This window comes from Magallana gigas, chromosome 3 (assembly GCF_963853765.1).
Source record: "Magallana gigas chromosome 3, xbMagGiga1.1, whole genome shotgun sequence".
In the NCBI taxonomy this organism is placed as follows: Eukaryota; Metazoa; Mollusca; class Bivalvia; order Ostreida; family Ostreidae; genus Magallana; species Magallana gigas.
Window position 1 is genome coordinate 48,712,855 of NC_088855.1, and position 19,080 is coordinate 48,731,934.

General features: G+C 33.3%; 2 protein-coding genes across 2 annotated transcripts; one reads left to right on the top strand and one right to left on the bottom strand.

Annotated features, from left to right (window-relative positions):
* The first annotated feature begins 276 nt into the window (after positions 1 to 276).
* LOC105327121 (proline-serine-threonine phosphatase-interacting protein 2) lies at positions 277 to 7,467 on the top strand. The gene is made up of 12 exons (XM_066080122.1): positions 277 to 509; positions 858 to 958; positions 1,652 to 1,726; positions 2,139 to 2,280; positions 2,477 to 2,539; positions 2,801 to 2,908; positions 3,514 to 3,559; positions 3,709 to 3,788; positions 4,895 to 4,993; positions 5,969 to 6,065; positions 6,494 to 6,588; positions 6,760 to 7,467. Exons 1-11 carry the CDS (start codon positions 477 to 479, stop codon positions 6,583 to 6,585), a joined length of 936 nt encoding a protein of 311 aa, XP_065936194.1. The 5' UTR covers positions 277 to 476; the 3' UTR covers positions 6,586 to 6,588; positions 6,760 to 7,467.
* A 450-nt stretch (positions 7,468 to 7,917) lies between these two features.
* On the bottom strand, positions 7,918 to 19,023 carry LOC105327120 (aspartate--tRNA ligase, mitochondrial). The gene is made up of 18 exons (XM_011427429.4): positions 18,809 to 19,023; positions 18,418 to 18,581; positions 18,082 to 18,168; positions 15,382 to 15,474; positions 14,934 to 15,063; positions 14,789 to 14,835; positions 14,522 to 14,593; positions 13,773 to 13,877; positions 13,310 to 13,489; positions 12,743 to 12,850; positions 12,280 to 12,321; positions 11,361 to 11,510; positions 11,222 to 11,276; positions 10,004 to 10,084; positions 9,527 to 9,606; positions 9,141 to 9,251; positions 8,773 to 8,848; positions 7,918 to 8,334 (listed from the first exon to the last, which is right to left on the bottom strand). Exons 1-18 carry the CDS (start codon positions 18,966 to 18,968, stop codon positions 8,159 to 8,161), a joined length of 1,917 nt encoding a protein of 638 aa, XP_011425731.3. The 5' UTR covers positions 18,969 to 19,023; the 3' UTR covers positions 7,918 to 8,158.
* Between the last annotated feature and the right edge of the window lie 57 nt (positions 19,024 to 19,080).

The following is a 19,080-nucleotide window of genomic DNA, read 5'->3' on the forward strand; positions in this document are numbered from 1 at the left end:
ACTGTATTTCTTGTTTTCATAAAAGTGAGATTAAAGAATAATACAGAAGTATTTATTGTTAAAGACTAAAGAACGGATCATCCAACCTTTGTTGTTGTAGTTTTGTTTTTTATTTTTATTTCATTTTCATAAAGGTCTGACTGTGAATGCACGGTCTTCTTTTACATGTAGTGAGCTGTAATAGTTAACGTCCGAAAACACCAGAGACAGTACGTACACCCGGAAGGGGGAGGCTAAAGGTTACTCTTACCGCCATATAATCTTTGGAATGTCCGTGAATTGAAATAGATCTCTGAAGTGGCGGGAACGAAGTGACTTTCCCACTATATCGAGTCATTAACGTCATTTAAATGTTAAAGTCCTGTCCTAGTTTACCCCAGTAAGGCTCTTGTTTATCGTTTTATACATATTAATATACTTCCTTCTCCAAGTCAGTGATTAGACGTTCTTCGAAGCGAAGAGCCAAAAGGATTGACATGTCGACGGCGAGGTATAGCGATTCGTTCTGGGTAAGACGATTTTTCATGTTTTTCCTCTTTAAGAATAGCATTTAAAAAATCATTTATATTACATAATAGGCTTGTGATTGCAGAGAGTCGTTGACAGGTTGAAGTACATTGAATAGATCTTATTAAGAGACACACGACTGGTATTAAAAGTACTGTGTCAGTTGAGGATAGCACGGAACGAACTTCCCGGCTATAATTTATTATAATTATAGTCATCATAAAAAAATTCATAAAATCCGTGTCCTGGATAAATAATAAACTCATTGTACGAAATTGTTTGCGACCACTCAAGATTGAGTTACACAGTTTTCATATTAATTCTTTTGTGTTGTAAATGTCACATGATAGGACTCGGACATCAACGGTTCCCGGGGGTACGACGAACTGAAGGCCAGGATTAGGGAGGGGAGAAAGCTCTCCAACGAAATAGAAAACTACTTCAGACAGAGGTAAACAGTGAACCCTATCCACAGGTGTCTGTGTCACTATCCATTCATTCCCGTCTGTGACAAAGCGGCGGTGTCTGATTTCGCTGCCCTAACTCTGACTGTTTTCACTTTGTTTACCTCAAATATATCGCCAAACAAGAAAGTTCATCGCTGTTCTTTACCACGAAAGGACGGTGTGGTTTATATCATATATCCGTTGAATAACGTTTACAGTATTTCGAGTTTATTTAATACGTAAAGATTTGATAATAATCATATGTATTATATATATCTTTGTTACGAAAGAAATTCTTTATCATTGATCGGTTTCGATCTTTAATCAATGATTTATCTAAGTTTGGAGTTATCGACTTGCACCAAGGCAGTAATAATTCGATTTTGTTTTCCACGTACTGAGAACCATTTTCTCTCAGGCTCGACAATTGCCTAGATCTTTAAGCGGTGCTGGTACTTTTCCAGCGATTGTTTTTAGTTGTGTTTTCCCGCATCCTTGTTTGGCCATTTGTTATCAAGTGTGATCATTTCCTTTTACGGCGTCAATAAAATTTCCCAAAAATAAATAAATGAACAAAAATTAAAATTGTAAGCGTTGCAAATTATCGTGACGTATAGGGGCAACAATAGATAGTTTATTGTTTGTGTGTAGGATATCTTTATATTTTAAAATGATGTTTATATTTATTATTTGCACAGGGCGAAAATTGAGAGAGATTACGCTAAAGACTTGCAAAAGCTAGTGGACAATTGTAAACATAAGAATGAATTAGGGTAAGATTAAGATATTCAATTTTTGTTAAAATTTACATGCAATATTTCCGAAGTGTATAAAGTCAATGGTAAACATTTCAAAACTTTTCTGGAATTTGACAAATGCATAGATAATAAGAGATCTAATTAGAATAGTCACTTTATGATAAGGCAGTCTTACAGTGTGTTGTAATTCTTTATATTGAGTAATTTGACCAATTTTTGAAACAGTCGGTTTAACCTTCAAAGTAATAGTTTATCTTTAAAAAAAATAATTAAAAAATCTGGTTTCATAAAGGAACAATTTTTTTCTGAAATGGCTAAAACTGGGTTAAGTACTGTATCAGAAAGAAATTTTTATTAATCGTCATTGGCATAGGGATACGATGAAATGATGCGTAATTGTTGAATTGGACACAACCGTGTGTTACAGATCTCTGGAGAAAGCGTGGAGGGATGTGAAGACGGACACATCAAGAATCGCCCAGACCCACGATACAGCGGGGGCAGACTTTGATAAACTGGCCCAAGAAATGTCTTCTTTTACCGATGAACAAAAGCGTCAATCGAAAGCTGTAAGCCACATTCCTCCCTCAGTACACACAGCTCTTAAAACTAACAAATTAAAATGAAACGTATATGTGATACCTAAATATTAATGTCATGGCTGCTGCCAGTCCAAAATAGAAGATAAAACAGAAAAAATTGTTTATGCAAGTAAATTCCCGTTTTCCTGAATACATGCACACTAATTCGTGTTTTATTTTTTAGGCGGAAGATGCAGTTCAGAAACTTCACAGCAACTTAAAATCATCATACAGCAAATTTACAAGTGTAAGTATCTTTGCTGTTGCAAATCTCAGGACTCAAAGAGCAAATTTTTTATTTATGTTCAATTATTTAGTTCAAAAGAAAACTGGGAATTTCAAAATTCTTATAAAATTTAACTATCTCAGTCTTTCTGTCATTTCTGAAATACGTATGTTAAAACTTCGTAAGTGCAATGAATGAAAGACTAGTATTTATAATATGACATAAAAACATTGAATATACATCGATTCTCTGATTCCAATGTTATTTTTTTTTATTTCATAGCAAGAAAAGACCTTCCACCAGAAAGGTGAAACCCACGACGAATTACTAAACTCAATCAAATTCATGGAAAACACTCGCAATACCGTAGTACCCAAGGAACTAGAAAAGGTTTGTTTATCTTAGTATGGATATTTTTCTATGTTTCTAGGGAACAAAATGTGGCAGTGTCATGTACAAATGTATATGTACTATAGATATAAATCGCGTCTTCACTTCTTGTTTTCCGCCTTTTTGATTGGAAAACGGAAGCTTTATATATCAGCTTGCTGTCTGTTTTAAAAATTGAAATGATTAAGAGACGAAAGCTTTCTAAAGGTGGTCAGGAAACTTAACAACGTTGGCTCGTTCCTTCGTCTGGAAATATTTGTATGACTTGTGTCTGATAAGGGTCATAATGTTATGACAACATTTCTTCATGTATTAATCTTTCACCAAACTCCGGGAAAGGTCATAGATTCACTCACAAATCAACATGTTCTAGAATCTCTCACGATATACGATCTCTACACTCGTTTCCCGTTCTAACAGCCTGGGAGTGATTGTTGTAACCTTTGTAATTAACAATAACGAATTTTTGACAAGTGTTGAATTCCAAACACCAATGTTTAGAGCAGGTAGTTGAGTTTGATTTCGGAAACTGCAGAAAACTTGTTGTGGACATTATAGCCAACATCCTCGTCTTTAACACCATTTCTTTTCTTTTTTGTTATTAGCTGCGAGTAAAAGAGTCCAAAACAAAAGACGATCTTGAGAAAAACGGTCAGTTATTTCCATAGGTTTCTTTTAAAAACATCCAAAACATCATCAGGTTTTAATCTTTTTATTAAATTGTGAGAAAAGCAACTAATACATCAGATTTAAATGCTATTGTTGAAAGAGGTAACACATAAGAACTTTTTTAATTCCAGAAAATTCCTACAAAAATCTCCACGAGGAGGTCACCAAAAGTAAAGCAGCATATGAAAGCGAGATGACCAAAATGTGCGAGGTACTCAATAAAACTACCGGTTCTATGATCAGACTTTCCCTACCAAAGACTGGCTAAATCATTAGTCTTTCCCCACCACCAGTGACTATTTTGTTCCCTTACAGCTCTCGCTATATGAAAATTTAATTGGATTATATTTTTTCACTTTATTTTGGCTTATTATGGGCATTTCTAAGCTTGTTGATATATGCTTTTAATTTGAACGTGTATGTTATCCTTTGCCCTCCCTTAGCTTATTCTTTGCCCTCCCGAAACGGCGCCATTTCATTCGTGTAATGCGGCTTACCGCAACTTACATCCTACATTGCAATACGGTATACAGGGAAATATTCGTTCCCGTTTTATTTTCACCCCTTAAATTTCGCCCTCTTTGTCAACAAGCAAATTTAAGACTGAGCTAGTTCTATTTCTTAAATCATTTTTTTAACACAATTGTGTCTGGCAAATTCAAGACGGAACGAAATCGTTTGCAAGTGTAATAAGGAGAAATTAACATGGAGCGAAAATAACCATGCATACAGTGCTGTACCCGCTAACGCTAGTTTGGTTCTAAAGTGTTTACAAAATCAATATTTTATCATGCATGTTATTAAATTTTAGATCGTCACAAAACAGAAAATCGCGTCATCAGATTATTATCATAATGTAATGTACTTAAAGTTAAGTAGCACACATCTAAGTCAATACATGCATCAGGAAGTTTACTTTCCCAGAAAAGATCGATATTATAATCATTGTACATGTGATTTTAGATACATGTTGTACTATCAGATAAAAACAAAGTAAAGAAATGATTAGTTTTTTTGTTGACCCTCGAAAGCAAATTATAGAAAAAAAATTAGATAAATAAGAGAATGTTTTATATAACAAGACCGGAAAGAGGAGGTGGAAAATACTTGCTATGAAAGGGGGAAGAATTGGCAAACAGGAAGTCTTTTCCAGAGGAATGGCTTTAAATTGTGTCTTGGACTTCTCCAAGAAAAGTTTATTTATACATTCAGCCTTCACCGGGCTCACTACACCTGTTAACATTGGAACATACTGATTACAGTTGAATGGACACGTTATTACTTTAGTGCACAAATCCATCTCGCTTTCATTTACAGTTGTTCCAGACTTTGGACGAAAAACGAATAGACCACACAAGAGACAATTTATGGAAATGCACAAACTTGGAATCCCGGATATGTGTGGAGCAAGACGAGGTTGGCTTCTTTCTTCCATTTTTTTATTTTTCGTTTTATATAATTTTCAGGGTACATTCACAAAAAACAAAAAACAATATTTATTTTTTGCATTAGCGTTCTTGCATAACAGAAAGTCGCTCCCACACAATCTGCAATATTCAACATCAATCATATCTGATAACTTCTGAAGTTTTCATTTGACAGGCAGCTTGTCATATTTGCTCAAGAGCACATTACCATTATACCTGTATACGCAATAAGAACCTTATCAAGTATTGATTACCCTACCATACACTTTAAACTTTCAAGTTGCTTGTTTATTAGGCAAAAGTTCTGCGTCAAATAGTAAAATAAACTTTATTCGCCTTTATTCGAGGAGGACTAACTTCTATTTGCCAACATTACGCGTTTATAAATTTGCAAAGTTACTGTAAACCAACTTTTATTATCGTGTGAGAAATATCCGCGAGATTCGCGAGGGTCTCGTCGTCACAAATATTTCTAACCGCAAACCAGTCTTTGTCATGCGATTTTTAAACACACGGGTCTAGATAAGGCTTGGTCACGAACTATAGTCGTCGCGAATCAGTTTATCGGTTGTATATCGCGAAAAAAGTCGTCGCGAATAACAGTTGGTTTACAGTAACTGTTCATACCAACAAAATTGAACTTAATTGGTTTTTGTATAAATGCACATTAAAAACGTCTAAAATACTCATTTACATGTTTGGCGATTTTCCTTGACCTTGCATAGATTCATTTACATTATATTATTAAGTCACTTGTCCAATTCTTTCTTCTTCTTTTTTTAACATAATTCTTTTACCTACATATATTAGTTTTCTTGTATATGTGTGTTCCTTTTATTAACTTTTTACAGTTCTTTCACCTGGATTTACTTTCGTTTTTCTTGTTTTGCGGTTTTTTGTGGGGTATTTTTGTGGGTTTTCTATTTGTCTTCAACGTTTGTTTGATACAATTATTCATTTACAGTATGCTGAGAAGATGCGGCAGAATATAGAGCCATGTGATATAGATGGAGATATACAACTCTATATCAAATATCATAAAACAGGCTCAGAAAAACCGCGTAAGTATCGGAAAAGTCCGGTGAAGGGCAAATCAATCGTCAAGTATAGCATAAGTAGAATTACATTCATGTATTAAATGGGTCATTTATGTACTTTGCAAGCTACTTCAAGGTCGCCTAAGCCGTTAGGAAAGGGTCGATAGTTAGTGTTTTTGGTTCATAGCATACATGTACCAATGTAACCAGGAAGTAACCAGGAAGTACAAGCGTTCATAGGTGACACATACATAAACTCAAGTCAAATGTTAAAACTAAAATTGATAACTTCGTAACAAAACTATACAGGTTGAACTGTACTTTGGGTTATCGACGTGGATTATCCTCTATAGACTTTAGTAAGATTGGGTTCTATGGGAGGTGTTGATTTTGTCCCGATACAGCACGTAATCTTATATCTCAAATAAAGTCTTGTGATTTGATATTTGCAGCTAACGTGGCCTATAAGCCGTGCCGTGGAAGGGCCCTCAAAGTCCAAGTAGACAAGGGAGATCACCTATACTCGGAGGTCACGCTACACTGACAGGTAATGATCAACCGTAACTATTCACTGACAGGTAATGATCAACCGAAACTATTCATCTAAACGTCGTTTGATTCTAGCATCAAAAGTATCCAAAACAATTTTTCTTATATACAATTCATCTATAAGGTTCACAGAAATATATATATTTTTTTGTATTTTTCTCTTCAACAGGGACACTGAAGTTACTTTGTAAAAAAGAAACCAGTATTAGTTAAAAATTGATGGAATACAATCTATTTTCTGTATGATGTAGAAAAATGAAATTTGGAATATTAGAAGATGTTGAATAGTGACTTGAACATAATGACTTGAGTATTACTTCGTCCATTCTTGTACATCTTTGTGGCAACCCAATTTGTTCTTTTTTTTAAAGGATCTAATTTTTGTTTAATTGCTTTAAGTTTTTAAAATTCTATCATGCTGCATTATTTCTCTATCATGTGCCATACGACCCTCTGTGACTTTTAAACATGCATGGTGTTTCACCTACATTTTTCAAAAAGGTCAATCGGGTCTCTTATCATCTGTCAGCAGCCAAAGATCCACTGTACGTGGATGTAGAGACTGCATTCATTGTAACATAAAGGTTTTTAACTGATTCAAAACACAATAATGAATGTAAAAACACTAGAAAATTCAAAATAAACATGTGTAGTTAAAAGATTGCCAAGTTCATACATTATTGTATGTTTTTCATTTTTACACTTTTGTAGTAAAATATTAAACATTAGCTTGACTAAATCAACGATATGTACATGTATATAGCTGTTATTTAATTAATTTTACATATTGGATAATAATGAACATATCCTTGTTTCTGTTACATTTTTCATATGTGGTTGTTTTACATATTGTTCATAAATAAATATTTTTTTTATAGTTTACTCTGTTAATTATCAATCATTTAAGCTCTCAATATTAAAATAAATCTGCATTTACATCCATTTTTCAGATAAATTTTTGTCTTGAAAGTGAAAACAAAACATGAATACAATTAATATCTTTTTTTTTTTTAAGGGGGGGTGGTTTCTGAATAGACATAATGCTCTTCACCGAATTAATTGACTGCACCGTCTTTCATTAAAAAAAATTGAAGTCTTAATTATAGAGGTGCCAACTTGAACTAGGCTTGGACTAGTTTTTTCCTACCTGTAATCTTTTACTACAGCCAAGAATTTTTAAGAAAGGTAATATTGTTAATACCCCCCCCCCCCCCAAAAAAAAGAGAAAATTTTCTAAACAAAATAACATTTCAATATTTGATTAATCTACATTAAACAAATTGATATTATTCATTTGTAAATAGTTAAAAAGATCACAATATAAAAATGAACAAAACATTTTTTATTTTCAATAAATTAGCATTTGTTGTATCAACAAAGTAACAAATATTTCATAAAATACTTGTAGTACCTCTCCTTCAATAATGGTACAACATCATCCCCAGTAATGTTTCTCATTAAATGGGCGTCTTTTAATACAGATGGTTTCAGTGAGTAATAGTATCGAAAGTTCACTTCCTGTTAATGACCCAGCACTTTAATACTGTCAGTAGCGACAGTCGACCTGTTTATTCCTCTGTGGTTTTACGGGGAGCAACTTGGATGTGATATTTGGCCAGTTCGTCCTCGGAGATTTCTGTGGGGGCGCCACTCATGGAATCTCTGCCCTCCACGGTCTTGGGGAAGGCTATGACATCGCGGATACTGTTGGCTCCACAGATCACCGCCAGCATCCTCTCCAGACCTACACATTACATTCAGTATCATACATACATGTAGCAACATCCATTCTAATAAGTGGATAATATGATTCACCACATGATCCACATACAATGCCTTCTTTTTTTAATTCTCATAGGAAACCAATTAAATGATTGAACAGTACATAAACACATGTATGTGGATCACATTGCAAAATTGCCAGTGTATACAAATACTAGTAATGTAGTTTCACAGAAATCTGGGAATATAGTTCATATGAGACTATTTAAATGCAATGCACTAAGAAAAATCATCAGTTCATGCAAATATATTCACTGGCATCCTTACTGCAGTTATGATATGGACGTGCACTTATTGATTTCCCCATAATTTCACATTATCGAGAATATCAACATTTTATAATTTTTTTTTACCAATATGCCATTTTCAAATTAATATCTACAAAAACATGGACACTTACCTAGTGCTATACCTCCATGGGGAGGGCAGCCATAACTCAGAGCATCAATCAGATGTTGTAACTGTCCTGCATCCTCCTACAACATGTAAAATTATTCCACTATTGGGCAAACAAATTAGAAAGTTATAAACCTTTGAAACTACACTTATTAATTAAATTTTTGGATTTTATCTATTAAATACAAAACTCATCATACATTTCGATGTATTTCTGTATCTAAAATGAAATATCATAAAGCTTTTTGTGACAAATATGAAATACATTTACTACTTCAAAGCAGTCATAGTTAATTTTAATTTCTCAATCTCCATTTTAATAAATTCAATTTTTAAAAAATCCACACAAAGATTTACAATTTGAAACCTCACCTGTAAGATATTTTCAAAGACATAGCGCTGGGTGTCGGCATCATGTATACGAATGGAGCCGCCGCCAATTTCTGCTCCATTCAGCACCAGGTCATAGTGCTGACTTCTTATCTAAATAAAATGTAGAATAAAAACGCCCAATGAAGAATTGAAAAAAATGTTCAAAATAATACTAATAACAATATTCAAATAAAAATCAAATATCTTTTATCTGATTCTGCTCTCAATGATTAAAATTCAGAGAAATGGGGAATTAGACCTAGAAAAAGTACATTGCATATGGTATAAGTGCATGTTTTCAACAAGCAGAGAGGGAATATTATATAAAATAACCTATTATCAATCAATTATGGAAAGATGCTTGTTGAAGTAAATGAATGTCTGACCTCCAGTGGATCTGTTTTGAGATATTTTTCATCCTCTGGATGCGGTGCAGTGAATGGATGATGCGCAGATTCTAGTCCCTCTGAAACAAGACAATAAGCTATACTGCAGAATTCATTTCCACAACTGATCAGAATATTAAATCTGCATTATATATTGTCTGTGCATAAACTTATTCTTTTCTTAATTATCTATAAAATCAATAAATGGTTTTTAAAATGGATCATTTGTGCTTTTGATCAACTTTTAATCACCATTCTTGCATTCAAAATAAAAAATATTTCATGATATTTTTCTATGAACAACAGATATATGAAAATTTTGTCTTTGAATTTATTGTCATTTTTATTCTCAAAACTGAGTTTATTACATAAAGCCAAGCACATGGGATGCACTTCACTGTGCATATAATCCATGCATGCACAGATCATATACATGTACAATGAAGCACAGATCACATACACTGTTTGTACACATACCTCCTGATTCTGCTGGTAAAAACAATGGAAAATCTACTATCCACAAAAAGTTAAACTGGTTGTCAGGAATAAATTTCACACCTTGTAAACACAAAATGATACATAAAATGAAAAACTGTGCCTGTATGGTGCATGTATATATATTTGGAGAATACATCCTTAATGTGAATAATTCTCAAATGAACATAAAATAAAATGAAAATCTAATTTTCCTAGAATGTATCAGCGAATGCTTGATAAAATTGAAGTTTTTTTTTTACAAAATCAATTTTATCAAGAATATGTATAATAAACATATTGCATCTAATAGGCTGTGAAGTTTGATACTTGCACTGATAGGCTGTGAAGTTTGATACTTGCACTGATAGGCTGTGAAGTTTGATACTTGCATTGATAGGCTGTGAAGTTTGATACTTGCACTGATAGGCTGTGAAGTTTGATACTTGCACTGATAGGCTGTGAAGTTTGATACTTGCACTGATAGGCTGTGAAGTTTGATACTTGCACTGATAGGCTGTGAAGTTTGATACTTGCACTGATAGGCTGTGAAGTTTGATACTAGCATTGATAGGCTGTGAAGTTTGATACTTGCACTGATAGGCTGTGAAGTTTGATACTTGCACTGATAGGCTGTGAAGTTTGATACTTGCACTGATAGGCTGTGAAGTTTGATACTAGCACTGATAGGCTGTGAAGTTTGATACTTGCACTGATAGGCTGTGAAGTTTGATACTTGCACTGATAGGCTGTGAAGTTTGATACTTGCACTGATAGGCTGTGAAGTTTGATACTTGCACTGATAGGCTGTGAAGTTTGATACTTGCACTGATAGGCTGTGAAGTTTGATACTTGCACTGATAGGCTGTGAAGTTTGATACTTGCACTGATAGGCTGTGAAGTTTGATACTTGCACTGATAGGCTGTGAAGTTTGATACTTGCACTGATAGGCTGTGAAGTTTGATACTTGCACTGATAGGCTGTGAAGTTTGATACTTGCACTGATAGGCTGTGAAGTTTGATACTTGCACTGATAGGCTGTGAAGTTTAATACTTGCACTGATAGGCTGTGAAGTTTGATACTTGCACTGATAGGCTGTGAAGTTTGATACTTGCACTGATAGGCTGTGAAGTTTGATACTTGCACTGATAGGCTGTGAAGTTTGATACTTGCACTGATAGGCTGTGACTTGCACTTGCACTTGCACTTGCACTAATACCTTTTGCCTCTAATAATGATGCTGCTTTGGTTCGAATCTTTCCACTCACTTCATACTGGATTAAAAAAAATAAAAACTAATCAATATTACAAACAGCACATACTTCATAGAAATTAAAAATCTAATCGATCAATCTTACAGGGACGTAACCCTCTCCACAAACAATAATCATCAGATCCCCTTCCTGAACTTTTAACTCTGACGACAGTCTCTGCATGGTGTTGCTTTTGAATTTGTTAGTGTTGGCTTTGAATTCCCCAGACTTTCCAATTTTTACAAATATGAATTTCTGAAATAAAATTTAATCTGAGTTAAATAATAATGATATAATTGTAGAAGGATATAAGACCAATCTAATAACAAGTAAAAAGCTGTCAATGTGACAGCAAACGGGGTTTTTTTTTATGTGAACTGTATCCATAATCCATGTCAACCCTGAATTGATAAACACTACCTACCGTATCCAGTGAAATGGAGTACCCCATATGCAATATTTTGCCCAAAAATGATTAAGTCCAAAAGCTGATTTTTTTCAAAAATTTTCAGAAATCAAAATCCTAGCAATATGCACACCTCTGATATATGTACAATTGATCTGCAAAAGAACAACTTCCTATCTTGAAAACTGTAGGAGGAGTTATCCGTACAATGAGGATACCATTTTGGCAGCCGCCCGCCATTTTCACCATTTTAATAACCGGATTTTTCCATTGGAAAACCCGGTTAAAGATTAGATGTTAGATCCGCTAGAGAATAAGTTTTAATTTTAATTACCTGGTAGATTGAATGATCATATACAGTTCAATATTAGATTATGAATGTATGTACCTCTTTATTCTTGACAAATCATTTTATTATCGCTTGAAGCTTTCAAAATACAATTACCCCTTGTATAACAAAAGCCTGCAGTTGTAAGTTCCAACCTGATTTTCATTAACAAAATAAAAATGTATTACCTGGTAATCTTGCTATAAAAATCTGTCTTTCAAAGCCAGATATTAAACTTACAAACTGGAATCATACATTTATACATGTACACCACTACAATATATATTTACCTGGTCTATGTGCAAATTCTCTATCTCCTTTCTTGAAAACATCTATAAAAGATACATTAAGGTAATTTGTATACAGTGTTTGAACCTCTATGATTTATTGTGTAAAATTCTATAAAATACGGTACATATACCACAGTAATTGTCTTTTTATCTTCAAGCTTTTTTTTTTAAGGTCATGTACAGTATATACAGAAAATAAAATGTGTGAATCACACCTAAAATTATCATCCCTTAATTAGTTTTTTACAAAAGTATATTTGTTTGTCTATAACACATATCAATTTGAATTCAACGTAACACCTTCATAATTACAAAAAAAGTAATAGAAAATAAGAGGGTAAAGCCATAATGCATTCCTTTCAATATCTGATAGTCATTACATGTACTGCTACATGAACATGTACATGTAAGAATTGATATCTTCTCTGTTATAAATGTCTCCTCCCTCCCCCTCTGTACTTACCGATCCTTGGGGGACAACCAGGGCCACACAATGGGCCCCCGCCCTCTTCATGTTGTCCTCTATTTTCTGTATTCCACAATCTAACATCAAATCATCCACTGTGTGAAGCTTAAATAACAAGAATTATATGCACAGATACAGCATGTTTAAAGCATGTTTAATACCTAAAGAACGAATCTACAATCATATAAATAAGCTATTAAATAGCTGATTTTACTAATAAAATTTTGATCTTATTCTCATCATGATAAATGGAGTGTCTTGAATTACAATGGTTTTAGTACAGTAAAGGGGCTCAGAGTTAAAGAAAATCATCTACATCTGTTTTATTTTCATTTGGAATTTAATTTACATTAAAATCATGTCACGATCTGATAAATTGTATGCATTACTGAGTTCATCTGTAATATTTTTATGTGGACTCGAAAAATGCTCACTGTTAGTCTAAATCAGTCTACCGGGTATATAAACACTAAACAGAGATTAGGAGATTTGGAAAGTATGCTTAGCTGAATAAGATTCTATATAAATCAATAAAAATTGTAAAAGTTTTAACCCTCCTTATACCTTCATGTTGTATCTAGTGTCTGGTTTGTCGCAGCCATATTGTACCATAGCTTCATGATATGTCATGGAGGGGAAGGGTAGAGTTATCTGCTCTTTGAAGCTTGGCCAGCTCTGCAGGATCATGTTTTCTATCAGATTCCTGACATCTTCTTGTGTAGTGAATGACAGTTCTATATCAACCTGTAATGTCAACAAAACAAACAATGAAAAAATATCAAATTGAAACTTTCAGGCAATTTCTTTCTTTCAAAAAGAATAAGTATGCACATGCATGTACATGTATATTAAAGGGTTTGCATGCATAATGATACAAAGCTCAATCACTCCCCTAAAACACTGTGGATGTTTCCCTAGTTAATGAAGGAAAAAACTGGTAAACAATCACATGGATACTCTCTCTCTCTCTCTCTCTCTCTCTCTCTCTCTCTCTCTCTCTCTCTCTCTCTCTCTCTCTCTCTCTTACCTGTGTGAATTCAGGTTGTCTATCTGGCTTGCTGCCCTCATCTCTGTAACACTTGGCAATTTGAAAATATCTGTCCATACCTCCAACCATCAGCAACTGCTTAAACTGACACAATAACCAATCACAGAATAATTACTTACAAACCAAACAAACCATTTGCAAGTACATGTAATGATATATTTTTTAAAATCTTGGTTAAAGTGTTGTAAAACAGTATGATTGAGGTGTTTATCTATATTGGACTGATCAAAAAGTTAACCGGAATAAATTTTCTGACACTGCATCAGACTGATTCCAAAGCTACATCTGAACCTGAAAATTCATATCAAAATATTTCTTCTGTACTTTCAATATGTAATAAATCAACAAGGCCTACAGGTCTACTTTATCTTTGCCATAGTAGTCACTTTTAATCTTAATATGTATACCAAACATATTTCTAGACAATGAATTATAATCTAAGAATTTAAACTGTTTATACTGTATTAATTAATTCATATTAAAAGAAAATAAAAAGCTAAAATTAGTGTAGTTTAAACTTTACAATTCCATCCAGTATCAGGGGCCTTAAATATCAGTGAGTTGCAGGCCGTGTTGATTTACATGTATGCATGAACAACAAAGATATCTTGTTTAACTTACTTGGATTGGGAGCACCTATGACTCTGAAGCCACATGTAATATTGGATGCTAGATATATTGTAGATAATCATTTGGTTCAACAAATAAATTTTGGTCAAAGTGTTTACCTGCTGAGGACTCTGTGGCAGGGAATAAAACCTGCCTGGGTAGTTACTGGGGACAAGGAACTCTCTTGCACCCTGAAATACAAAACAGGTGTTCATTATTCTAAAGACTTCTAGCAAATAGAAAAATCAAGTTTAAAAAGTTCTAAACTAAAGGTTAACCATTTTTTTTAATCTTAAAGTGCGAATCTATGATGGAATTAAAAAAAATTTCAAATAATACAGGTCACTGACAGTAAAGAAGATAACATCGTTCTAAATGTGCATTACCCCTGGAGTTCTTCTAAATAGTGTTGGTGTGTCCACATCCACAAAACCTGGAAAAGAATACCAATCCCAATAAACATTCCATTATCAATCACTCAACAATACATGTACTAGTACTGGCAAAATATGTGATGTATTCTACACTAACCGTAACTATGCAGAAACTCTCGCATCTTCATGACCATCACAGAACGGAGACGGAGGTTAAACTGCAGCTGTTCACTTCTAAGGTCTAAATACCGATATTTCATCCTTTGCATCTCATTCGTCTCATCAGCCTGCAAAGAAGAGCTACCATAATCAAAAGCCGGAATAACTTAACATACAATCCTTTACTTTAAAAAATCAAAACCAAGGAAGTAGAATTTTTCATTGTGATATATTTAAAGAAAATGTTGATTTGAGATTTGCTGGGAATTTGATTTTGTTGATGAGTGTTATAGAAAAATATCTGCTGATACATAGAATCTGTAACACTTTGTGTTTCAAATTTGTTTAATGTGCATATGAAAAAACATTTTAGGAATATTAATCCTGAGTGGTGCATGTAAGTCTTCATAAATGAACAAGTCATGTTGTTACTGTAAAATACTTACATTAACATTCAAATTAATTGGAAGCTTCTCCTGACAAAAGTTTAGAACTTTGATGCTCTTTGCCTGAATTTCTATCTCTCCTGTTTCCATTTCCTATGTACAAACAAAAATTTTTTTTAAAAATCATACCCACACTCTGCCTTTGAATTAACAGTAAGCTAAAATTAGGTTTTTTGACTTAATGTGGGTATAACTTTAATGAATCAAATAGCAGAAAAACAACAAAATGCTGTATCAAAATGTATTGCTGATATTAATTTCCAACAAATATCATACACATTAAATATACGAGGGTTGTCCCAAAATAGCGTAGACAAGTGGCGTTATTCAGTTATTCGAAGACAAAGGAAGATGAAATTTGTGCCACAAAGGGTTCAAGATATTTGCATTCAAATAATGTTTTAAAATTAAATATTGTTTGAGATTAAATTAGTGAAATGAAAGCATGTTAGATCAGAAATTCGACATGCGGCGCAATGTCAAAAACAAAAAGTTAAAATCAAAATAATGAAATGAAAATTTGCGAGGAAAAGTACTTTTTGAATGAAAAAATTCAAATAAAACATACATTGATATTTGATAATAATTCTATTACCGGTAGTTACTCAGAAAATGTTTTGGCGATAACAAAACTTTTAAATATTATATAGCGCGTTTTGTGACAAGTTAAAAAGTTAAATCGTAATAAAATGACGATGTCAGCGTGGCGGCGCAGCAGTAACTGATACAATTTTGTAAAAACCGTGAAATAAATCCTAAGCGGCTTTGGAAGTAAATGAAACTAGAAAACTGACCAGTCAGGAAGGGCCCCGCTATGACAATTAATATAGAGAAGTGAAGAAAACTTTGAATTCCATCCTCTTTATATTAACAATGATGAAAAATAAATGCCCGGCATAAGATGTAAAGAACTGCAATATATATAAGGTGGTAAAAAAAAAATATGAAAATTATAAGTAACATCTGTATTTTTTCAAGATAATTCTTGAATGTCCAAAAACTCTAAATAGTAACCTTGTATCTGCATAAAACAGGGATAACCTCATGTCTTATAAAAAAACTAAATTAAATATGTATTTAAAAAAGATTTAAACAGGTGTTTTATAAAATGCAAGCCTTCAGTGACTGCAAATACATTGTATCACCCAGGGTTGACCTCAACTTCAAAACAAACATCAGTTGCAGACAAAGGTGTTCATTAATCTTCATATGACAGATAGGGATAAGCCTCTAAATTTTTTGCAGCAGGCAAGATAATTAATCCCAGGGGATTAATTGTTCTGCTCTCTCATCCTTTTCTTCTAAATTTACAATAAGATTTTTTTTTCAGAAATGACAGAATGGGGTTATTATCTGATTACCTGTTAAAATTAACAGCATAAAGGCAGAAAGAAATAAAATTAATAATTAAAAAATAAAATAGTGAAAAAGGATATCTTAATATATATCTTGATTTTAGAATTCAATAAAATTATCATAAATCATTGTGTACAGTATATTTTAACCAAAAATAAAGTATGAATATTATATATTTTAAATCCATATTTCAAAGAATGTACACAATACTACACATCATTCAAAATTGACCTTAACTTCAAAACAAAGATCATTTGCAGACACATGCAGGCAGTGCAGTAATTAATCTCAATGTGACAGATAAAGGTAAAGCTTAGGATTTTCTTCCTGTGGAAGGTTAATTAATCCCAAAGGACAAATATTGCACAGCCTTCCAAGTATACAATGGTAACATTCTCAGGAGTTATCTCTCTTTGCCCATTATTATTATGCATAGTTAAGGAATCTACCCCACCACCCCAGCTCCAAACCAGAAGACACAGAGAATCAAACTTAGCATCAAAATATGTATTTCTGCCTACTGAACTACCATACCAAATTTGAAATTGATTGGGCAACTATGAAAAAAGTTATTAGAAAAAAACAGAAAATTTGTGGACGGAAGAGTGACAGACGGACGGACGGACAGAAGGACGGACGGACAGTGATTACTATAGGGCACCCGCAAATCCTTGCGGGGCCCTAATTAACAAAATCGATTAGAAATGCGTTTTGTGAATAAGTAGTTAAACAACATTGAAAATATTTGAACAAGTATGATGACAAAAAGTGAAAAAAAGAAACACCGAACGATATCAATGGACGTCAAAATGCAGAACGACACAATTCGGTAAGACGGACGTTAGACAACAAGTAATACAGGACAAGTCTGGAGCCGACATATCGTTTGTACTTAGAAAATATTTAAAAAAAAAAAAAAACAACTAGAAATATTTGTTGAATGTGCACTCAGGGTCATGTTCAAAGATGATATTTTTTCTAAGACATTTTCGGAAATAAAACGTAAATGTTATCGTAAAACGATGTGGAGGGTTTAGCAACAACGTAAAACTGGAAATTTTCGACGTCGCACATTGCGCCGCCTGACAAAACTGGTTGTTATAATAATTATTTATTTTCTCGAGAAATCAATAAAGTACAGATTTGAATTTTTCAGTATTGTTTGCCAAAGGGTCATTGAAGAAAACATAGAAGTCTAATGAAATTGCAGTGAACAAATGATAAATTATGTGTCCTGTCTACATTATTTTGGGACAACCCTCGTGATATGTTCACAGTACAGTAACAAACAAATATTTTGCATGTGAAATGCTCTCTCTCTCTCTCTCTCTCTCTCTCTCTAACCTGATTGATTTCACCATCCTTTCTAGCATGAACAGTTCCCGTAATTTCAACAACAGATTCAAATGGAAGGTCTTTTAAAACTCCTAGCTATAAAATATCAAATATTTCAGACATCACATTAATTCTAAAATACAGCAGTAAACTGGTAAATGTTATACATATCTATTTTTACTTTTATTTTATTGATTAATCATCTTTTTTTATGCATGATCATGCAATTTTTGATTTTTAAATTAAAAATTATAGACATTTTCTGTTAACATTAATATAATAAATTCTTTTGTTTTTCAAAGTCTTCTCTTTGTATACATCATAAACAAGCTATTAATTATTTACCATGCTCTCGGGCAGCAGAACTTGTACAGTTCCTGACCAGTCTCTGACAATCAGAAACATCAGTCTCTTGTATTGCACCCACCCACAGATCTTGACCTCTTCCCCAATGTGTGAGGGACGGAACTCTCCACAGCTATGAGACCGCTGGCTGAAGTTATTGACACCTGCAGAGACAGTACAGAAAAAACAATTCAGACACTTAAGTACCAGAGTACATTTTACGTAATAATCAATTATTATATAAATCAAATATTTATAAGCAAAATCATAATTGATGTTCAATTAATCATACTTAAGTATGCATGTGGTTCATATTTGAAAGACAACTTGGCAAGGAATCAATATTGCCGAAAATATATAACGTTAAAATAATAATTTTAAAAATACACACCTTTGGATTCATTTGTAAAATTTCTACTTTGCAAGAATACCGGTGTACATTGTCGCTTTTCATCGCTAATGACCAGAGAATTGCAGAGCCGAACTACTCTTGTTGCTTGTCCTCTCAAAAATAATTTTTGAAGTGATCTACAGAAACACCGAGTTGACATGGTCCCATCGGAGTGTACTGCCTTCACCACAACTGAAAGAGGCAATTCGAGTTAAAAGAATTTGTTCTTACGGGTTTTTAAAATTTTATTTAGATGATAGCCCAGATTCAAT